At 36.1% G+C, this 21,936-nt stretch overlaps 1 protein-coding gene across 2 annotated transcripts; it reads right to left on the reverse strand.

The window, feature by feature from the left end:
* Nucleotides 1–751: 751 nt before the first annotated feature.
* On the reverse strand, nucleotides 752–17,972 carry LOC149820917 (guanosine deaminase). Of its 2 annotated transcripts, XM_089982641.1 has the most exons (5): nucleotides 17,571–17,964; nucleotides 17,411–17,470; nucleotides 16,929–17,119; nucleotides 1,586–1,690; nucleotides 752–1,040 (listed from the first exon to the last, which is right to left on the reverse strand). In XM_089982641.1, the coding sequence occupies exons 1-5, from the start codon at nucleotides 17,584–17,586 to the stop codon at nucleotides 852–854; spliced, it is 561 nt and encodes a 186-aa protein (XP_089838767.1). In that variant the 5' UTR covers nucleotides 17,587–17,964; the 3' UTR covers nucleotides 752–851. The 2 variants fall into 2 exon arrangements, with proteins under 2 accessions (XP_089838767.1, XP_089838768.1); XM_089982642.1 differs by lacking the exon at nucleotides 1,586–1,690 and having other exon boundaries at nucleotides 17,571–17,972.
* Nucleotides 17,973–21,936: the final 3,964 nt, after the last annotated feature.

Genomic DNA, 21,936 nt, shown 5'->3' on the forward strand with positions numbered 1-21,936 from the left:
AAACAGAAAACCAAATAAAAAAGAGGGACCATGACTACCTATGTTTGGAGATCAAGAATCATATGATTTACAACCCATAATTTCGGTCATCCCAGCTCATAACAAGTTGAGGTACCTTCTAATTTTAATAAGAACCGCTAATGACTTTCTTTTATTCATACGTTGTTGGTATTTTATCTATGCTCATATACTATTTGTCGGTAGCCCCACACCAAGATCAAGAATTATTTCAATTAAGAAACATTATTGGTCATCGTACTATCTCATTTTTTTTTGTAATTTCTCTATGTAACACAGCCATGGCAACCAGAGTTCCATCCGTTGAGATGCTGCAACTCTCAACCATATGGACATCACATCCAATCCCAACTTATGCATGAAAAATATGCGCCACACTAATTACCTTGCCATTGTTAAGTCTTCTGAAATTTAAGTACACATACTGCTGCGATCAGCAATGAGAATGTATTTGTTTTGGAAGTGACCACCAGCGCTTGTTTCTTCAATAATGAATTATGCACCTGTGCGTGTGTGCACGTATGTGGGGTTGTCCCCAAGATTGCCACTGCCATGATTCCGTCTCGACATAGAGAGCCCATTAAAATTGCATGGACACACACACACATAGAGAGAGAGAGAGATCATACTGGGATACTACCTATGATCTTTGGATTGAAAGGAATTTGCTGTAATTCAAATAAATACATGAGTTAAGTGGCAGATTAATGAGAAGTTGAGAACAAGAGACTAAGCACATGGAACACTTTAGGGGATCAGGCAAATATTATCAAGTGATACATTATTCAACATTTTCATGAAAAGTCATTAATAAAGGAGGGTGCAGATCATCATTAATACATTTGGAATTTCTTCTTGGTTTTCTCAAAGACTTGTTCAGCAATTATGGCACCATTCCCATCAGCCCTTTTGATCTCTAAATGAGCTTTCTGGTAATATCCTGTGCCCCTTAAAGCATCAGCTATGAAATCATCAAATCCAATGGCTATTGCTGCTTCTGCTTTGGCTCCATATACCAATCTCTATATATGCATGACCAAAAATCCAAGTTATAATATGCAAGAGAGCAAATAAAAAAAAATCTCCGAATACAAAAGTTCAGCAAAAGGGAATTCGCTAGAGATTGAACGACCACATAAGTGGCCACATCCTATCCAATACCAACATGTGCCAACATTTAGTGATGCTGGGATTACAACAGATTGGTTTTTGCTCGGATATCCAACTCACCAATGTTTACCTGGGCTTGTTAAACTCCATTTCTACATGATTAATTAAACTATATGATCATATTTGGGGCATTCATATATGAAACCAGAAAAAATCTGAAACCAATTAATATCCAAACATGAGTAAATGTAAAATAAAGGTTGTAGCTAATCAGATCTGGTACAGGCTCTGCCTATGCGTGTCTAATATGAATCAAAATCCAATTCCACATATCTGATTATGTGGGATTTGGTGATGTCACATAATAAAGAAATCTGGACCATTTACATCTCTATGAACATTGATTAAGATGCTGGGAAAGCAATCTGAACACAGTTTTTTGAATGGTTTGCCATACCTTAAGGCGTGAGAGATGAATTGCCCCGAAGCACATTGGGCATGGCTCACAGGATGCATAAATTTCACAGTCTGACAGCTCAATTTTCCCTAGCTTCTTACATGCCTGCATGGAGAATTATGCATATGATATATAAGGTAGATGATTAGAAAGATGAACAGAATTGAGGTAGGAAATGAAAAATCAGTGACAAGTATAATTGCCAACAGTACTTTGTTAGGTCACATGGACACAGACATGTGGGATCGATTCCGATATGAGACACAAATATGATTTTTTTTTTTAAACTAGGAAACGGGGACAGATTTTTTTAAATTGATAAGAGTATCTTTTTCATATTAAAATACCAAAATTGTATGTCATTAAAAGTATTACTAAAAACAATATTAAAATAATGTTGGATGTGTAAGAGCGTGTCATGTGTTGCCTAGGCATGGGACCCTATATAGCATGTCCCTGTGACAGGTACTTTAGCAGAAATGTCAAATATATGTCGCTCATCCCAGTAATCTCCAATGCAAACAATGCTAATATGAATGCAATAAAAGACAGCCAAAAATAAATTATAAAAACTCATAGCAATTACAGTATCTTTTTTGAATAAAACATTTTACTACAGACAACAATGAAATCCACTATCGGAGAGAGAATGTTGAAGAATGACACTTTCTTCAAGATACTAGATGAAACAATGGATACTTTAACAGCTAATAACTTTATGAAAACAAAATGGTAGCTTTGTAGGCAAAAGGAGCATGCATATGGAGAAGTCAACCAAAAAAAGAAAAAGACCAGAAATTCTCTCTTACAGATACCATAACAGAGAAGGAAAGAAGAAGAAGCAAGCCTAGCAATCACCAAAGACAGTTATCATAGATGTAGGCAGTACACAGTGCCAGCCTCATGCTAGGAGTAAAGCAATATGATAGCTGGATAGCGAACATAGGAACAAAAAGAATACTATTGTAAGGTAAAATGCAAGAGATCAATAATATATATAGATATAGATATAGATATATATATTGACAGTTATAAGCTAGGGGACAACCCCTACGAGATTCAGTTGTGCGACCTAACCATCCAGCTATCTCAGTTGCCCCCCCCCCCCCTCTACATATACAGATTACTTTATTGTAAACAAATTTTCAAGGACAAACAGTAGGAGCCTGACAACTCTTAGATAGAAGGTTCTGCAAGAATATTTGAGAGGGTTTAGGCACTTGGGAAGCTGAACTTTAACATTCATACAAACATATTGATGTAAGTTGACATAAATCCCACAGAGATATGCATAGCCAAAAGAACAAGCACTGCAATCCCCACAGTAAAATCAAACCACAGAAAAGGTGAAAATTATGATGAATTGCGAAGATATCACACAATTGATGGGGAATTCCAATCATCAAATTTTTAAACCAAATAACATTTTCGTTGCACAGCATTTCATGATACATACATAACCAAGGATAAACTGAGGCAGGAAAATGCATCCTGCAATCCAATTAAAGCAACTAAATTGAAAGTTTAGTTTTAATTACAGCTAATGATCAAATTCATATCACCAAGCTTACAGCTGCAAAATATGCATTGTTTAGCCTAAGACTTGAGGGCAAATCCTGAGCTGGTCTGGCTCAGGGTTTCCGGAAGCGCTACAAGGAGTGGGGAAGTGTGCTTCCCTGAGACACGCTTCGGAAGCGCGAAACGTCGCGCTTCCAAAATGTCAGGGGTAGGGGCGTCAACCGGTCAGGCTTACCCGGACCCGACCCGAACCAGAACCTATAGGGTCCGGATATGGTGATAAATAAGAAGACCCGATTAAGACCCAGGTCTGGAACCAAAGGTCCGATTAATACATGAACCCGGGTATAGTTTGTGAAAATCGGAGCCAAGGCTGGTTCCACTTGGGTTCGAACCAAAACCGACCCGTTGACACCCCTAGAAAGGGGAAACAGCCTTTAAATTTGGGAAGCACGCTTCCCATTTGGGGGGAAGCGAGCTTCCACTAAATGGGAAGTGAGATTCTATGTTTAGCCTCAGGTTTTTTTTTCTCCCTGGTCCCTACTTCCTACGCTGACCCTAAGATTCAGACATAAAGATAACAATTAAGTGAATGGTCAAAGAAGAGGTAGCAAAACATGATTTAAAGAAGTATGTACAGTATGACGTACACAAGACAAAAGTTAGCCTTTCCACTTGGATTTTAGAATATAATCTCAAACAATGCGACGGTTGAAGTTTGGCCACTTGAGCTGAAATATGAGGGATCTCATATTTAAAACCTAACACTTGTTAATGAGTAAAAATAAAAAGTACAAGTATAAATGTCATGATTTGACCATCAAATCTGTGTTCTGATTGCATTCTCATGTTACCTAAACAGTTAAAAGAGAAAAGTCTGATTTTCATATGATCAATGTCAGGTCTGATAGTTCAGCTCATCAACCAATTACAAAGGCTTGACCTTATTTTTAAATTCCCTTACTGTTATAAACTTATAATATCTAGGAACCCATCTAGATGTCAAATTAAGCTGTTAGTTCTGAGCAGATTCTGTTCGTTCTGTTATAGAATATATGAAGTTTTTCCTAAGTCACAAGAACATCATGTAGCTGACCTTTGATTAAATTAACTACTTCACAAGCTTAATAACTCTTTTACAAGAGTAAATTCATTTCAAATAAACAAATAGGACAAGGCTAACATGAGAACAAGAGAAATATATAATGTATTCAATTTCTTTATGATTTGATTGTGATACAGGGACAATCTTTATCGATGGCAGAAACAGATATTGTTCAAATACTTCCTTGGATCATTAATAATAAAAGTTGCACAGTGTCCATAAATTTCCAATGGCCAAGTTTATTCATAAATGATACAGCCAAGGACTAATAAAAGGAACTACAATAATTGCCAACCAAGTGGCTACACTAATCTATCAAAATCTTATTCAGCAAGAAGAAAATGAATTCATGCCAAATGGCAGAAGATCAATTTACCATTAAAGCAAAGAAATCAATATCTATTCATACTAACATGAACATAGTGAAAAAAATATACTAGCTATGGAAATGACAACCATACACATTTTGCAATAATCATTATGAATAATCGTTCTTTTTCTTTCGGGGAAGGAGTTTGGAGGGGAGCTCAAGGGGAAGTGTAATCAACTAAGCAAAAAATTTATGAAGACATACAAAAAATGGTTTTATGCAAAATTCATAACAAAGATGCATCAATTCCAAGAAGAGAAACACAAAAAATAAACCACACAATTAAGATAGATTCACCCAATCTCAAATATGCACTGACAGTTTACACCAAAGTTACCGGAAGCGCCTATACTATAGGGGAAGTGCGCTTCCCCGATATGCACTTTGGAAGCGCAGAACGCGGTGCTTCCAAAACGCACGGGGAGTGCACGCTTATGACAGGAAGCACGTCCCCCTTTAATGGGGTACGCATACCCCATTAATGGGGTATGCATAAGCGTTTTACCATTTTACCCTTTTTTTTAAGAAATAATTTTTTCATTAAGGGTAAAATGGGAAATTTTAAAAAGTCGTGAAAAATAAAACTCGAAAGAGGCTTAGGTTTTTTTTTCACCTCTCTTCCTCCCTCTCTCGCTCAGCCGATTTGGCGACCTTCTCCGACGACCTTTCTGACGACATTTTCAGCGACATTTCTGATGTCTGGCGACCTCTACCGACCGGCAATGACTATATTCAGGTACATTTCAATCCTTACTCACCATCAGTCGCTCCTACCGATTGAATGGTTCGGTGTCGGATCGCCACCTATGACGTCGCAGAAAGTTCACTGAACCTTATCATTTAGAGAAAGGAGAAGTCGTAACAGGTTTCCATAGGTGAACCTGCGGAAGCCCATTCGGATGCTTATTTGCTCAGTTCATGCGAGGTTTCACCTTTTGTCATTTGTATTTTGTACTAATAACTTGACATGTCATTGCCTAGTTAAGCATTTGCTTCTTGATCATCCGTGAGGCATACCTGTGCTGACCTGTTCATGCTGAAGTATTTGAGCCTGAGCACGAGTCTGCGACTCTGCATAGCTCAGTTCACCTTCACCTATTGGTTCTTGAGAACCGAACTACATATTTTTTTTTCGGCATGGGTTCCCAAAGTTTGAAATTGTTCACAATTGATTGCTTTGCCCTTTTCCTCTAACAATTTTGAGGTTGTAATCTCTTTTTTTTTGGAATGCATCTGGTTTTATATATGTTTGCATTATTTTGTCAGACTTTATAGATGATTGCAGCATGACATAAATTGATTTTTTAGTGTGTCTAGATTCTAGATTAGCAAAAATGTATTTGTTGAGCCATCTGAGTTTTCACTTTGTGTGTTTAGAATCTTTAGATTGGTAGCCAATTGTTTCATGGAGACTTCAGAAAGAGTAATTAATTATTCATATTGTTAATTTCTATGAAGAAGTAATGCATTTGCTCCAACAACTTTGCTAGTCAAAGTTTTTCATATTTAGATGAATGACTTCAAACTAATTACTACAAGTATTAGGCTGAAGGTAACTTGTCCATGGGTAGTAAGAACTGATACTTGATGTGCTGCATAATTGAGCTCTTTTGTTATCTACATTCTTCTTTATTGTCATCCATTTGTCCTTGTGAACTTGTCTCAGTATAAAGACAACCATATATGTTTTAATGGTCTTAATCTGTTGAGACTTGAGATGCATATTTCTGTCTCATATTACATTTACCTCACCCAATTCCCATTCAGTGACAATCTGAATTTTGTCTTTCTTCATTGTGATGTTGTCTTTGTTTAACAATTTTTCATAAATGCAAACTTTTGAAAGAACTTCCTTTCTTTTTCTCTTTTTCTCTTTTTCTCTTTTTCTCTTTTTCTCTTTTTTCTTTTTTTAATTTTGTTTGCTTCATCATAATCTATTATAGATAGATCTTTCACCTCTATGAATGATGCTTATTTAAAATTTTAAAGTGTTGTAGGCTGATTCCTATACTTTTATGATGCAGGTATATTTGCCTCTTCTTTGCTTCAATAATGACCATCACAAGCTATGATCACGACAATTATGATGGTGATGATGATTCTTTGTACAATTTGGACTTAGAGCATGAATCGTCTAGTGGTGTTGGGAATGACAATGCAAAAAAGGGCAAAGGGTCTTCTGATTGTCCATATCAGTTTGAGGATAGAAAAGAAAATTGTTTTGACGAGGAAGATAAAGAAGAATATGACTTAGATGACTACTATTCTGAAGATGACCAAGATGATGAACCACCTAGCATGTATAAAACAACAATGTTATGACGCCATGTATTGAAACAAAAGAAGAGTGGGCAAGGAAAACAAGGTGGAACTCAGGTTTTTATGTGCTGGCACTGCAAAAATATTTATCATGGGTCATATACTCGAGTTTTTGCACATCTCATGGAAGCTTTAAAGGGACAAAGTGTTGAGATTGCCTTTTGTCCTGTAGTTGCAAAAAATGCAGAATTGGCAAGAAAAATTAAGAGTCAAGTTCGACGAGTGGAGGTTTCATCAAGTGCATTTGAGTTAAAGAGCATGAATCGTCTAGTGATGTTGGGAATGACAATGCAAAAAAAGGCAAGGGGTCTTCTGATTGTCCATATGAGTTTGAGGACAGAAAAGGAAATTGTTTTGATGAGGAAGATAAAGAGGAATATGACCTATGTCACATGACTGCGGGTGCAGGTGCGACATGGGTGCGGCGCGATTTTAAAAATTTTGGACACGGGGACTCTGCTATATATATATATATATATATATATATATATATATATATATATATATATATATATATATATATATATATATATATATAAGTGCAAAGACACAGCACTATCACTATGCACTGTGACACAACCTTTTTTATATATTTTTTTAAATAAAAAATAGAAAAAAAAAACATTTTTTTTTGTTTTTTCACCCTACAAATGGACATTTTTGGACTCACTCAACATTGACCGAGTCCAAAACAAGAACGGACTCGGCCTCGACTCGTTGACCGAGTCTGACTCGACGTTGACCAAGTCTGGGCCATGTCTGAAGCCGCACCCATGTTCGCACCCGTGTTGGGGCGTGTCGACTTGGGTCTGGCGCCTCCCTAGCCGAGTCCGTGTGACATAGAATATGACTTGGATAACTACTATTCTGAAAATGACCAAGATGATGAACCACCTAGCATGCATAAAACAACAATGTTATGGCGCCATGTATTGAAACAAAATAAGAATGGGCAAGGAAAGCAAGGTGGAACTCGGGTTTTTATGTGCAGGCACTGCAAAAATATTTATCATGGGTCATATACTTGAGTTTTTGCACATCTCATGGGAGCTCCAAAGGGACAAAGTGTTGGGATTGTCTTTTGTCCTGTAGTTTCAAAAAATGCAGAATTGGCAAGAAAAATTAAGAGGCAAGTTCAACGAGTAGAGGTTTCATTAAGTGCATTTGAGTTGAGGAAATCAAAAATTGATAAACTGAAGCCTATTAGTATAACTACATCTTCTAGTGGAAGCCGAAACACAGTTGATATTCGTGATACCTTTAAAAATGTATAAATAAATGATATAGATCATAAAATTATCAGATTTTTGTGTGCAAATGGCATACCTTTCAATGTGCTTCGATTACCGTATTAGGAAGAGATGATATCTGCAGTTAGTAAAGTGCCTGGATATAAACCCCCATCATACGAAAAAGTGTGAACAACGTTGCTTGACAGTGAGAAAAAATATATTTACAGGGAGTTAAATGAATTTCGACAAAAGTTTGAGGAGTTTGGAGTTTCCATTGTCTCGGACGGTTGGACAAATATCAAGAACAAACACTTGATAAATATACTTGCATCAAATTGTTTTGGCTCGATGTTCTTATATGCATACGATTTTTCTAATGTGCAACAATCAACTGCAAATATTACCGAGTTTTTGAAGACGGGATTTAAACTTGTGGGGCCTTCTAATGTAATGCAAGTGATTACAGACAATGCAGCAAATTGCAAGTTAGCAGGTGAAGAATTAAAACAAACGTATAAGTATATTTTTTGGTCACCTTGTGTTATGCACACACTTAATTTGATCTTCAAGGATTTGGCACATGAGTTTCATTGGTTGAGAGAAACATATTTACAGAGTAAAGAAATTGTGAAGTATATCACAAATCATTCATAAGCACTAACAATCTTTAGAAGCAACGAAAGATTAGAGCTAATAAAGATTACAAAAACAAGGTTTGTTTCACATTATACTACTTTGAAGCGCTTACTTGATGTGAGGAAGCAAGTGGAAGCAATCATGCACTGATGAAATTATAAAAAAAAAGGGTTTTTACAACAAAAATAATTGTTCTTTATGAAGAATATTGGGATTTTGTTTGTTTAGCATTATTGATTACAAAACCCATATATAAGATGATTAAATTTTGTGATCAGGAAGGCCCTATAATTGGTGAAGTGTATGAAGGCATGGACAACATGTTGGAGGAAATCAAAGACAATCTAAAAAGACAACCAGATTTGTATGAAAAGATTCATAAGATTGTCTCAAATAGATGGGATAGAATGAATGTGCCTCTCTATAGTCTAGCCCACATGCTTACTCCAAAATATTACGAGTCAGAGTATCTCAAGATCCGAGCAGCAGGAGGGGTCAAACGAGTTTCTCCTTGTAAAAATTTTATTCTATTTATTTAATAAAGTTTAAAGTTTAAATTTTAAAGTTTAATGATTTAATTATTTTATTATTTCATTTGCATTTTCTTGTTATAGTTGTTAAACATTTTTTTCTACAAAAAAGGATAATGATATCTTAGATGGTGCAATGCTCTAGTTTGAAGTCATATCTGCTGGAAATGAAGAGCTCTTTACACTTTATAGGTCACAACTTGTGGCTTTTGCATCAAGAAGTGGAAGATTTAGCCGAAATGCAGTAAGAATAAATGCATTGAATCCTATAATGATGGTCCTTAATTGGTGGCATTTTTATGGTGGTGATACACCTGAGTTGAGAGCATTAGCCATTAAGGTTTTATCTCAACCTATTAGCTCATGCAGAAAGAGTGTAGAGCACCTATAGTTATATTCACAATGTTAAACGAAATAAGCTCAATAAAGATTTGTTGATACCTTGGTGTATATTCATTCCAATCTTCGATTGATTGATTAACTTTTGTTTTGGTATTTTCTTTTTCTTTTTTTCTATCATTGATTATTTATTAGCATTCATATTTTATATTCTTGTTATAAAAATGTGCAACAATCGCTACAAAGAAAGACCTAGTCGAAAATGGGATATCAATCTGAAACTTCCCATTGTAAAAGAAAATACGTTGAGATTAGAAGACATGCGTGTTAAAATATATGTATTAATACATACATATATATATATATATTTATCTACAAATATATATATATATATATTATACTATAATACCTGATAGGGGTATTATAGTCTTTTCACAATTGTTTTAATAAACAATTATTTTTTTTCTATTTATTTTTTATCTTCTTTTATTTTGTTTGTTTTCTTTTATTTGTAATTGTTCAAGCCACTTAAGGGGAACCACAATAGAGTCGTTGGGGCCCTCAACGGTCACAAATGTGACCATTGGGGGGCTCCCAACGACTCTTTGGGAGCCCTCTTTTGGCCTCCTTTTTTTTATCTCATTTCATTTGTAGAAATAGGGGTGTATCCCCTTGTATTTCTTCAAGCCTTAGTGTTCTCTCTCTCTCAATAAAGAGATTTTATATTTTAGCTTGTGCTTTTCTTAAAGCTTGTGTGTATTGTCCCATAGTGGACTTGGTTGTACTTTTCCATTGTTGGACATTATGAATGCCTTTTTAGCATTCTTTATCTTTCTGCATACTTCGTTACACAGTATCAGAGCCATTCGGTTCATAAAAGAAAAAGCGTGATATTCATCTTTACATTCATTGTCACTATTCTTCACACACTTTGGTAGCATCATGAAATCCAAAATCGACCTATCCTTCAAGCTCAATGGAAAGAACTACATGATGTGGGCATCGGCAATAGAGAACAACTTCAAAGGTAAGAAACTTTGGAGCTATGTAATGGGTTCTATTCCGGAATCTCAATTAGAGCTCACCAAAATTGAAGGAGACCAAGAAAAGACTCTTGAGGGAAATGCTCGTCTCAAAGCCATTGAAGACCACCAAAGGAAAGTTGAAGATTGGAAAAGCAATCACACCAAGATCCTTGCTTGGTTCATGAACAATGTTGAACTCAAGATATGTGCAAATATAGCTAAATTTCGTCGAGCCAATGAGGCTTGGTTCTTTATGAAGGGTATTTATGCCCAAAAAGACCTTGCAAGAAAAAATTAGAACCACCAAACAAGGTGATTCAAGTATACAAGATTACTATAGTGCTTTAAACCCACTATGGGATGAGTTGGCTCTTTTAGAGCCAAAATGGATTGCTACGGAGAAAGTTGAACTAAGACAAAAACAAATGGAACAAGATCGATTGTTCCAATTTTTGTTTGGACTACGTCCCGAATTTGAGCAAGTGAGGTCATCACTTCTCCATAGATCTATTTTTCCTCCAATAGAAGATGTCATAGCCGAATCACATAAGAGGAAACTAGGCTTGGCATGAGTAAGAACATTGATGAAGTGATTATCGTATCCAAACCCGGCAACAATATCAAAACCTATAAACCACCACACTTTGAAAAACAAGGAAACTATAGTGGAGGGAGAAAGATGATTGTATGCCATCATTGTTATGAGCCGGATCACATCAAACCCGCTTGCCCAAAGCTAAATAGAATTTTCAAGCCTAAGGTGGCTTCTCTTGAAGAATCTACCACCAACAAAGAAGATGAAAGCAAGAGTGGAGACCTCAAAGAAACACTTGGTCAAATATCTATGGCTCTACAACAAATTCTCAAAGCCACCTCCTCCACATCGGGTGCGGCCATTGCGTCTATATCATCACCCGGTACGTATTCTTGGATCTTAGACTCCGGAGCATCATTTCATATGACCCCTCGTGAAAATGCTTTAACCGATGTATGCACTAATTCAAAAGGTTCATGTGTTTCTACGGCCGCTCGGACTTTTTTAAAAATCACAAGTATTGGAACACTTAACTCTAAAAATTCTCAAAACCTTTTTTTTCCAAAAGTAAGAGTTGTTGCAAAGCTAAATTTGAATCTTTTTTCGGTTTCCCAAATTGCCGACCATGGATGTGAAATATCTTTCTCATCTAATGGTTGCTTTGTGCAGGATTTTTAGTCCGAGAAGCGGATTGGGCAAGGCCATAAAAAGGGTGATCTCTACTATATGGATCATCTAAACCTTCCTACAAACTCTTTTTGTACTTATGTCCAAGATAAAAGCATTGAAACTTATCATAAAAGACTTGGACATCCAAGTTATTCAAAAATGTATCTTTTTCCATTTGGAAACAAATTTTGTAAGGAAAAGGACATTAATTGTAAAGATTGCATTTTTGGGAAAATGAAGTATATTCCATTTCCATCTAGAACTTTTCTTTCTACACGACCTTTTGAATTGGTGCACTTGGATGTTTAGGGTCCATCTTCGGTTATGTCTAAAGGTGGTTACTCTTACTATGTCACTTTCATCGATGACTTCACCAGATATGTTTGGATCTATTTTCTTAGTCATAAATCGAAAGTGTTTTCCTTCTTTAAAGAGTTTCATATGAAAATACAAAATCAATTTCAAAATAATATATTCATTCTTAGATCTGATTCTCGAGGAGAATATTTATCCACCGAATTTCAAAACTACTTTAAAAAATGGAATTTGTCTTAAAAAATCATGCCCTAGAACTCCACAAAAAAATGGACTAGCAAAAAGGAAACATAGACATATTATCGAAACCACTAGAACATTGTTTATCTCTAAAAATATTCCAAAAAAAAATTGGGCCGAAGCCGTCTTGACCTCAATATATTTAATCAATAGAATGCTTTCTTCTAACTTAAAAAATGTCTTTCCATATGAAAAACTTTTCAAATTTCCTCCCGACTTCAATCGCCTTTGCATCTTTGGTTGTAAATGTTTAGCCCTCTTACATAAGAGAGATAAGTTGTCCCCAAAGGCGATTTAATGTGTTTTTTGGGGCTATGGAGAAAATCAAAAAGGTTATAGATGCTTTGATTTCAAAAATAACAAACTATATGTTTCAAAAGATGTAACTTTTTTGAAAGATGAGAATGGATTTGAAAACCTAGAAAAACAAAATGAAATTGACTACATGTTTTTACATGACCTTATAGATGATATATGTGATGATTCTATGACTCATCCTAAAAATATAGAGGATACTTGTGATGTATCCAATATTAAAATATCACCATGTGGTGGTGATATCAGTAATGAAAATATTAATGTGTATACCCGAAGAGACCAAGGAAGGCCCATTAGTGCCTTGGAGAAATTTTCTCAACTTTCTGAATCTTTAGAAGAAACCCCTATTAGGAGATCGTCTAGAGAATCAATTTCACCCAATAGGTTTGTGTCATATGAGTCTCTTACACCTAATTATAAGGCTTGTCCGATAACATTACATTCATATTATGAACCTACTCATTATCATCAAGCCAAAACAATACAACACTGGGTTGAAGCCATGGAAATAGAATTAGATGCCTTGAAAAAGGCTGATACTTGAGAAATAGTCAAACTGCCTTCACATAAAGAACCAATTGGATGTCGATGGGTATTCAAGGTTAAAACCAAAAGCGATGGATTCTTAGAAAGATATTAAGCCAGATTAGTGGCTAAGGGATATTCACAAGAATATAGAATTGACTACGAGGAAACATTCGCCCCTGTAGCCAGAATGACAAGTGTTAGAACCCTAATAGTTGTCGCATCAACCAAAAAATAGCCTATATATCAACTCGATATGAAAATGCATTTTTAAATGAAAATCTAAATGAAGAAGTATATATGGATCCGTCACCCGGAGTTAACATTGGACAAGGTCAAACCCTCAAACTCTTAAAAGCTTTATATAGTCTTAAGCAAGCCCCCAAGGCTTGGTATGATCGATTTAGTGATATCATGATTAAATTATGATTTCCTTCCTGTTATACTGACATTGTTCTCTTTATTAAAAGTGTAGGTACTAATATTATTATATTATTGCTTTATGTTGATGACATGATTATCACAGGAAATGATCAAGATAGTATTGTTAATATTAAAAATATGCTAAAAAATAGCTCTAACATGTCTGATTTAGGCTTTCTTAGGTATTTCCTTGGTATTGAAGTTATATATTCTCCCCGAGGATATATTCTGTCATAGATGAAGCTTGTTGCAGATATATGTACTAAGTCTGGCATTTCAAATGATAAAAAGGTGGAGACTCTAGAAGTCATAAATGCCAAATTAAGGTTGGAGGATGGGGTTCTTCTAGAAGATCTCACTCCCTACAGACAACTCATTGGATCTCTCACATGTTGTTCACTCTGCTAGTCAATTTCAGTATGCTCCTACAACTGTGCATATGAATGTTGTGCTTTGGGTTATTCGATACATCAAAAATACAATAACTAAAGGGCTATTTATATCTTCTTCTTCATTAAATTTACTTGTTTATACTGATGCAGATTGAGGAGGTAACCCTAATGATAGAATCTCAACTATAGCTTTTGTCTTTTTAGGAGATTTTTTAATTGCTTGGAGATGTAAGAAGCAACAAAAGTCTCATTATCCTCTACTGAAGCTAAATATTGGGCTATGGCAACTGCTACAATGAAACTTGTGTGGCTTCGAAGTCTTCTCAAAGATATGGGGGTTTACATTACTGAAGCTTCAAAGTTTTGCTGTGACAACAAAAGTGTCATTTATATTGTCAGCAACCACACCTTCCATGAACGGACCAAATATATCGAAATGGACTGCCACTATGTTGGTGATGAGTATCTACGTGGAACAGTCCCACTGTCTTATGTCACATCAGAATATCAGCTAGCGGATTTCTTCACTAAAGCACTTCCTGCTCCACGCTTTATGTTTCTCCTTGGCAAACTTTCGGTTATCTCCCCGTAAAGTTTGAGGGGGGGTGTTAAAATAAATGTATATATATATATTATACTATAATACCCGATAGGGGTATTACAATCTTTTCACAATTGTTTTAATAAACAATTGTTTTTTTTTATTTATTATTTATCTTCTTTTATTTTATTTTATTTGTAATTGTTCAAGCCACTTAAGGGGGCCCACAATAGAGTCGTTGGGGCCCCCAACGGTCACAAATGTGACCATTGGGGGCTCTGAACGACTCTTTGGGAGCCCCCTTTTTGGCTTCCTTTTTTTATCTCATTTCATTTGTATAAATAGGGGTGTATCCCTTTGTATTTCTTCAAGCCTTAGTGCTCTCGCTCTCTCTCAATAAAGAGATTTTATATTTTAGCTTGTGCTTTTCTTAAAGCTTGTGTGTGTATTGTCCCATAGTGGACTTGGCTATTATACTCTTTGTGTACTTGTCTATTGTTGGACATTGTGAATGCCTTTTTAGCATTTTTTATCTTTCTGCATACTTTGTTACAATGCGTTGGAGAGATTTAGATGATAGTGCACAACAATCAAGCATTATTTTCAAATCCAAACCCAAAGATGTACAACCAAGAGCTCTATTGTCTTCAATAAGCATAGGTACAAATGAAGTTGAAGAGGATACAAATCAATCCAACAGAGCTAGTAGAACTAGTGCAGATATACAAGAGCGACCATCAGTTCTTCAAGGTCGGATTGATCGTTTCTTTAGCAGGAGACCTAGCCAAGGTATGTTGATCTTGTATTTTTTATTTTTACTTTCTTCTATATATGTATATTTTATATTTTAAATTAAAGTTTTTTAACATTTTAATTTTTTAACATATTCATTATAGGAAATGAAGGAAGGAGCAGAAGGCATGGTTGTGGAGGACAAGCAGGACGTGATCATGCAAAAGTTCTCGATTTATTGCTGACCTGAGGGGAAGAGAAAGATGGCAGATTATTGATTGTTGACAATTAAATGAACTCTTGAATTCTTAATTATGCTTTTGATGATGTAGTTGGAGTAGTCCAACTTAGAAACTTTTATGTTATTTTTTTTGTCATGGTCTTGTAATATTTTGTTGGTTTGATATGTACTTTTTATTTTGAAGCTTGCATGATGAAGTGAAGTAGTGGATTATGTTAATTTTAAGTTTACACTATACAATTTCAAACTTTATAGCTTATAATTTACAGTGTAGGACTTTATAGCTTAAAAATTTAACCATATCTCTATGTAATCTTTAAGTTTATTGATTTCTCATTTTCTATATTGCAGAGATTACAAGATTTACAATAATCAAGTCATTTGATTCTTTCATTGAAAAATATATGCTTTTTAATCAAATTTATTAGTTTTCTTAATGCATTATTTAGTGTTTGCATGCATTTGTTAAATGGTTGCAACAAGAATGTGAATTATGATCTTCTTTTTATGTATTATTTTTTAAATGCTTGAAAGTTACAATATGTTGCATTTGTTAGATAATTGCAACTTATATTATTTATTGTCTTAGATATATGTTTTATTTTGTCAATGATGACATAAATCTTATTTTTTAATAAAATAAAAATATATAATTACATTTTTGCTTCCCTTTCGATTCTTATTCACTTTTCACTCGAATCCTAGGTCGTCTCCTTCTTTGCTTCCTAAGTCTCTTCCTAGGTCGCTTTCGAGACGCTTCCTAGGTCGCTTTTGAGACACTTCCTAAGTCGCTCCTAAGTCATCCTGCGCTTCCCGCTTCCTAAAATTTTAGAAGTGCCTCGCTTCCCGCTTCCGCTTCTTCGACAGGCAACTCTGGTTTACACAACCATTAGGATACCCCCAGTCATGTGAATTCACAATCAACAATCCTGATGGAGGGGATAGCATAAAATTTCTTTCAATGATCTTCACCAACTCATCAATCAAACATCAGAAGAAAATATATAAATAACATCTCAAAATACACACACACACACGGGTATCACACAAAAAAAGGAACAAAATCAATGATTTGGAACCATGAAAGAATGAGATCCGTAATCTCTTCATGAACAAACTGTAAGCAGCAACAGGAACTACTTATTACTCAAAGTAGACAACAAACATGACAAGTAACAATCCAATGTAGAAGGAAAAAACAGAAAACAGAAAAAGTAAAGAGAGAAACGAGAGAAGAGATAAGTACACTCAGATCTTTCTCGTCCAGTTATGCAAAAGGTCAGATGCAACTTTAAAAAAAAAAGCCCTAGAAAGCAATTTCACATATATAACTCTCACCTCTCTAACAGCAGTAACCTCAGCATGCGCAGTCGGATCGGTATCCTTAAAAACAATATTGTGGCAGCTCACAACTACTTCATTGTTGTGAACCACAACTGCACCAAAAGGGCCCCCATCCCCACAATCAACACCACGATAAGCTTCTTCGATAGCTTGTGACAGGAAGACGTAGTCCCTATCTTGAACAGCTGAATCCATGTTCATGAGAATGAACCAAGTAAAGATCTCAGACAATAAAAAGTATGTAGATATCAACAAAACATCAGAAAGCACAACATCACAATTTATATCAACATTCATCTTTTACCAAAATCCGGATGCATACCTAAATATTGACGACTGCCAAACCAACAAATTGTCAGTCACGTTATTGGTAGTAAATAACAATTCGTGCACAACGAGTTACTAAAATTATCAAGAATTCAAGTCGTGTTTAGATTCAATGACATACAAGGTGAACATGACCAACATCCAATTACCTTCTTGGTACCCAGAAAACGCTGAGGCTACAGAAATTGTTCCGTCCTTCGACTCCACAACTGGCAAAAGAGGGAAAGAAAAAGGAACGCAAACTAAAACAAAAATCATGACGCAGAAAAAAGCACAGGACAAAAAGAAAAGAAAATGGATTCTTTATACCCTTTGCATCTTCCATATTAGGGAAACAAAGCAACTCCGAAAGAATTAACAAGAACTGCTACTCAAGCTGCTGTAATCTCGAATACCCAAAAAGGAGAAACGAGCTCTGCGGGAAAATTCAAGAATTCTAAACGAAATTGAGACGTTTTTATAGGATTTTGTGACGTGGGTATTCCTGAATCAGGTGCGAAAACGAAAGCATAAAAAGGAGGGAAGTCAAACCCGGGAACGAATGCGGAGCAGAATCTAAAGAGCGAAGCGTTAAAAAGCGATTGGAAAGGGGTCGGGGTGACGATGCGTATACGGAATGCAAATGGGTTCTTCCTTTTCCTTTTTGACGCTTGGAGCAGTCAATCACCAGAGACCTGAACCCAGATGTTCTGTGAGAGAGAGAGAGAGAGGGCATGCCGTTAGAATGTGCTATCTGACAAACATGAGGCTCCTATAAATCGAGAGAAAAAGGTCCCATGTCACGCATATGACAACAAAAAATAGCGCCCACAATATCGGTAAAGAGAAGCCCGTCGCCTCAAGAGGGTTGGCGGAGTTGAGTGACGCCTTGGCTCTTATTGGGGGCAAGGTTTGATTCTCATATCATATGCGTTCCCTTTCTGCGCAAGTCGACACTCACATAAGGTTCAGTGGCGGGAGTTTTACGTCGCCGCATGACGATCCTAAGCTAAGTCAGCTCAATAAAGTGTTCATGCGAATGCAGTCTTTTAAATTATATTAAAAAAAATTTACCCCTCTCACAAGCTCATAGTGATTTTATCTTGTTATTTATATTTTATTAACAATATACTAAAAAAATCCTCTATTTTTATCTTTATTATATTTTATTATTTATTTGTTTTGAGATAGTTTCTTCATTTTTAATTTATTTACTTTATGATATTTTCCGATAAAAATGTGAAAATAAAAGAAATAATCTGGCTACAGTTATTTTGCCATTTGAAACTTTTGTGACTGTAGTATCCAATCAAGCTTCCCTTTTTGGTAAATGGACTTGGTCAAGATCTAGAAAGAAGTTGGGTCCTTACAAAGTGGGTCTCATGTGTAGGGATGGCAGTGGACCGGGGCAGATGTGGGGGACAAGGTCTCCACTCTCAAAATTCTGCCCTCCATCCCCGCCTTCATCTCCATACTGGTTTTGATTTTAACCTTCATCCCCGTTTCATATCCTCCACCTAAAGGTATTTTAGTTATTTTACTAACAAGGATTGGGGATGGAACGAGGCGGGGCAAGAGAAAGCATAAGTCCATCCCCGCCTCCATCCCCGTCTCATGTCCTCCACCCTGGTCCAAATGAGACGAGGCAGGGCAGGGCCCGTTTTTTCCCAAGTCTACTGTCATCCCTACTCATGTGCTGTGTATCTAAATCAGTCACAGAAAGCACTCTTACAGAAGGGAAAGCACACTTCCAAAGCGGGAATTCGTCAAAAGGAAGAATCGTGGGAAAAAAACTCGCTTCTCATTTATGGGAAGCTTGCTTCTTATTTATGGGAAACTGATTTCTCATTTGTAGCTAATGCATTTTTCACTCGCTTTGCAAATCGTTTCCCTTTCTTTTTGTACTTGTTTAGATCTTGTTTCCTTCATGTTTCTTTTTCCATTTCTCACATGCTTGCACAATCACTTCCAAAAGGAATCTGGATTCTACTTCACACTATTTGTAACACTAGCTTCCTTCCCATTTTGCTTCCTAGTAACTAGGATCTAACCAGATAAAACATATCGGCATGGTGTAGAAGGCAAGTCTATTCCCATCTTCTGATATAGGTGATTCTGTTTACCCAGAGACGGACCTACATTAGGACTCCCCAAGAATTTAAAACTTATATTGGAGCTTTTATCTGGCTGCTCCCAACATAGGTAAAAAAAATATCCTGAGCCCCACAAAACAAATTTTCTAACCCCATAAGAAAAAAATGTGTTTATGTTTGGGCCCCAATAAAAGTTTTTGGGTCCGTCCCTGTGTTCACCTACAAAGACTAGGATCCACGGTGGGGGCAAACAGGTCCTTAGTGATTGTTGAGCCAAAATTATACGTCGACAAAATTTCTGTTAACTAAAAGGTCAACATCCCTTGCAATCAGTGACAAGAAAGATAGGGTCATTATTAAGGCCCCACTATTGAACTGATATATATTTAATACGTATAAACAGAATCTTCTTGAGTGGTGAAACTGTCGATTCCAAAAAACTTAAATCGTTTGTCAGCGGATACCTCTTTTGTAAATTATAAAACTGCTCCCAGCTCTTAAAAAACCTATAATTCCACCTTGGAAAACCCTTACTTACCCACCCCTGAATTATTTTCCGTATCTTTGCTCATAATAGAACAATACTAACAAAATTGTTTGTGTGGCCCAAGGAGGCGTGTAGCACAGGTTGGCAAAACTTGAAGTCTTGTCTTTATGTCAAAATCATGAAAAGTAAAGAGGTGACTAAGTGCAATTTGTCAACTTGATTTGGACGTGGACCCATAATGGAGGAGGATGCAATTCCTTACTCTATCGCTTAGCCTCAAATTGAATACTAAATAGAAAAGAAAAGGATAAGGTGGTCTGGCGGTGGGCACAGGTACAATATTCGAGAATTTTTAATCAATAATTCAGGATTTTTTATGTAAGATAACATAAATTCAAATCTAAAAGCTAACCGAATCCGTTGAGTTCGGGTTCATGTGGGTTAATATCTAGTCTGAACAAGAGATGGAGATAGGATTGACCCGCACAAAATTTGGATATACCAGAAATCCAAAAACCTCATTGGATCGAAGCGAGTTGGTTAAGTAAGTGAGGTTTGGATTGAGTTTCAAATGGCATGAGCCTAGTGGGGGCATGTAAGAAGGAAAGAGAAAAAGAAAGTGTAAAATGAGAGGAGCATGGAGGTAATTTCACATGAAACCCTTAGCCAATGGGAAGCCACCATGTGGCGACCCAACCCTCTCTCCTTATCCCTTACTCTCTCTCTCCCCTCCCTTTTGTTAATTGTTTTATCATCTCTCTCTCTCTCTCCACACCGACTTACCCCTCCCTTTAATTACCTTCTCTCTTCACTCTCAAGAACAATCTCTCCCCTCTCTCCTCCCCCGACTACAAAGCTTCCCTCTCCCTTATTCCTTTTTTTATTATTATCACGCTTATCTCTTCTCTCTCCGCTTAAGCCTGACACACACCCCCACTTCTTTCTTTCATTGGGAAAGTGAGCTTCCCAATAATGGAAAGTGTGTTTCCCCATAAATTGGAAGAATGTTTTCCATTTAAAAGGGTCATCCTCGCATGTTTCGGAAGCTCCGCATTTCGGAGAAACATGCTTCCCCGAGTCCTATAGCGTTTCCGGTAACCCTGCTCTAGACTATAATCAATTAAGGCAAAACATTTGTTGATCCTTAAGCATATTAGACAATTGATAGTAAGTATTATATGCAAGTGATAACATATTAATAGCCTTTTTTTTCACCAAAGGCAGGGCCATAACAACTGATGTTATTAAACTTAGTGAATGCAGAATGTAGACCAGGGGTAAAAGGGCTGTAGGGATCGTAGGTTACCAAGTTCTAGTTGAACAGACACTGATACGGGTGAAGATTGAATAGAACCAAACACTCCCTCCTATGGGTTAAATACTATTTGCTTCATAGAGTAAACAGTCAATAGAACCCAAAATTATGATTTTTCTGTGGCCTTCCAAAGTACAGAATAAAAAATAAATCCTCTGTTTTTTTGTTTTATTTAAAATTTTGAATTTGCAGCCTGATTTAAATATATTATTTAATACTTGAGAACCACATTGACACGTTTATTACAGGCCGCCTTACATAATTCAAATGTGTCATGACCTTGATACACTATATTTCTCATATGAAATACTACAACCACGAGCATGAAGCCCATAATATTAGTCTTAATTTTCTTTTATATAATGTTAGTCTAGTAGCTAGACTAAATCAAACATTCTATAGATTACCTAGCAGATAAAAATAAAGGAGGGTGCACCGGTGTTTGACAAAATGAAAAGAGAATATTCTATGGGTAGCACGAGACTACACAACCTATTTCTAGTGGTTCCATCTTAGCAAGAATATCATCTGAAAGTGTCTCTGGAACATGTAAATATAATAAACGTCAACTTAATCACAATGAATTGTTAAAGTTAATTATAATTTCCTCCTTTGGTACTATAATTTACCTGCCACAGTTTGGCTTCCACACCTTCCACAGATGAAGCCCCCTTCTTGATCTCTTCAGCAAGCTTCTCAACATGCCCATACATAGAATAGTACCTACATGAGATTAACATAAGAACATCATCATAGTGCAGTCTTTAAGAAATTTACATACAGCCATTGATATTAAAGGCC

This window comes from Nuphar pumila, chromosome 12 (genome assembly GCF_984573655.1).
Source record: "Nuphar pumila chromosome 12, dmNupPumi1.hap1.1, whole genome shotgun sequence".
NCBI lineage: Eukaryota > Viridiplantae > Streptophyta > Magnoliopsida > Nymphaeales > Nymphaeaceae > Nuphar > Nuphar pumila.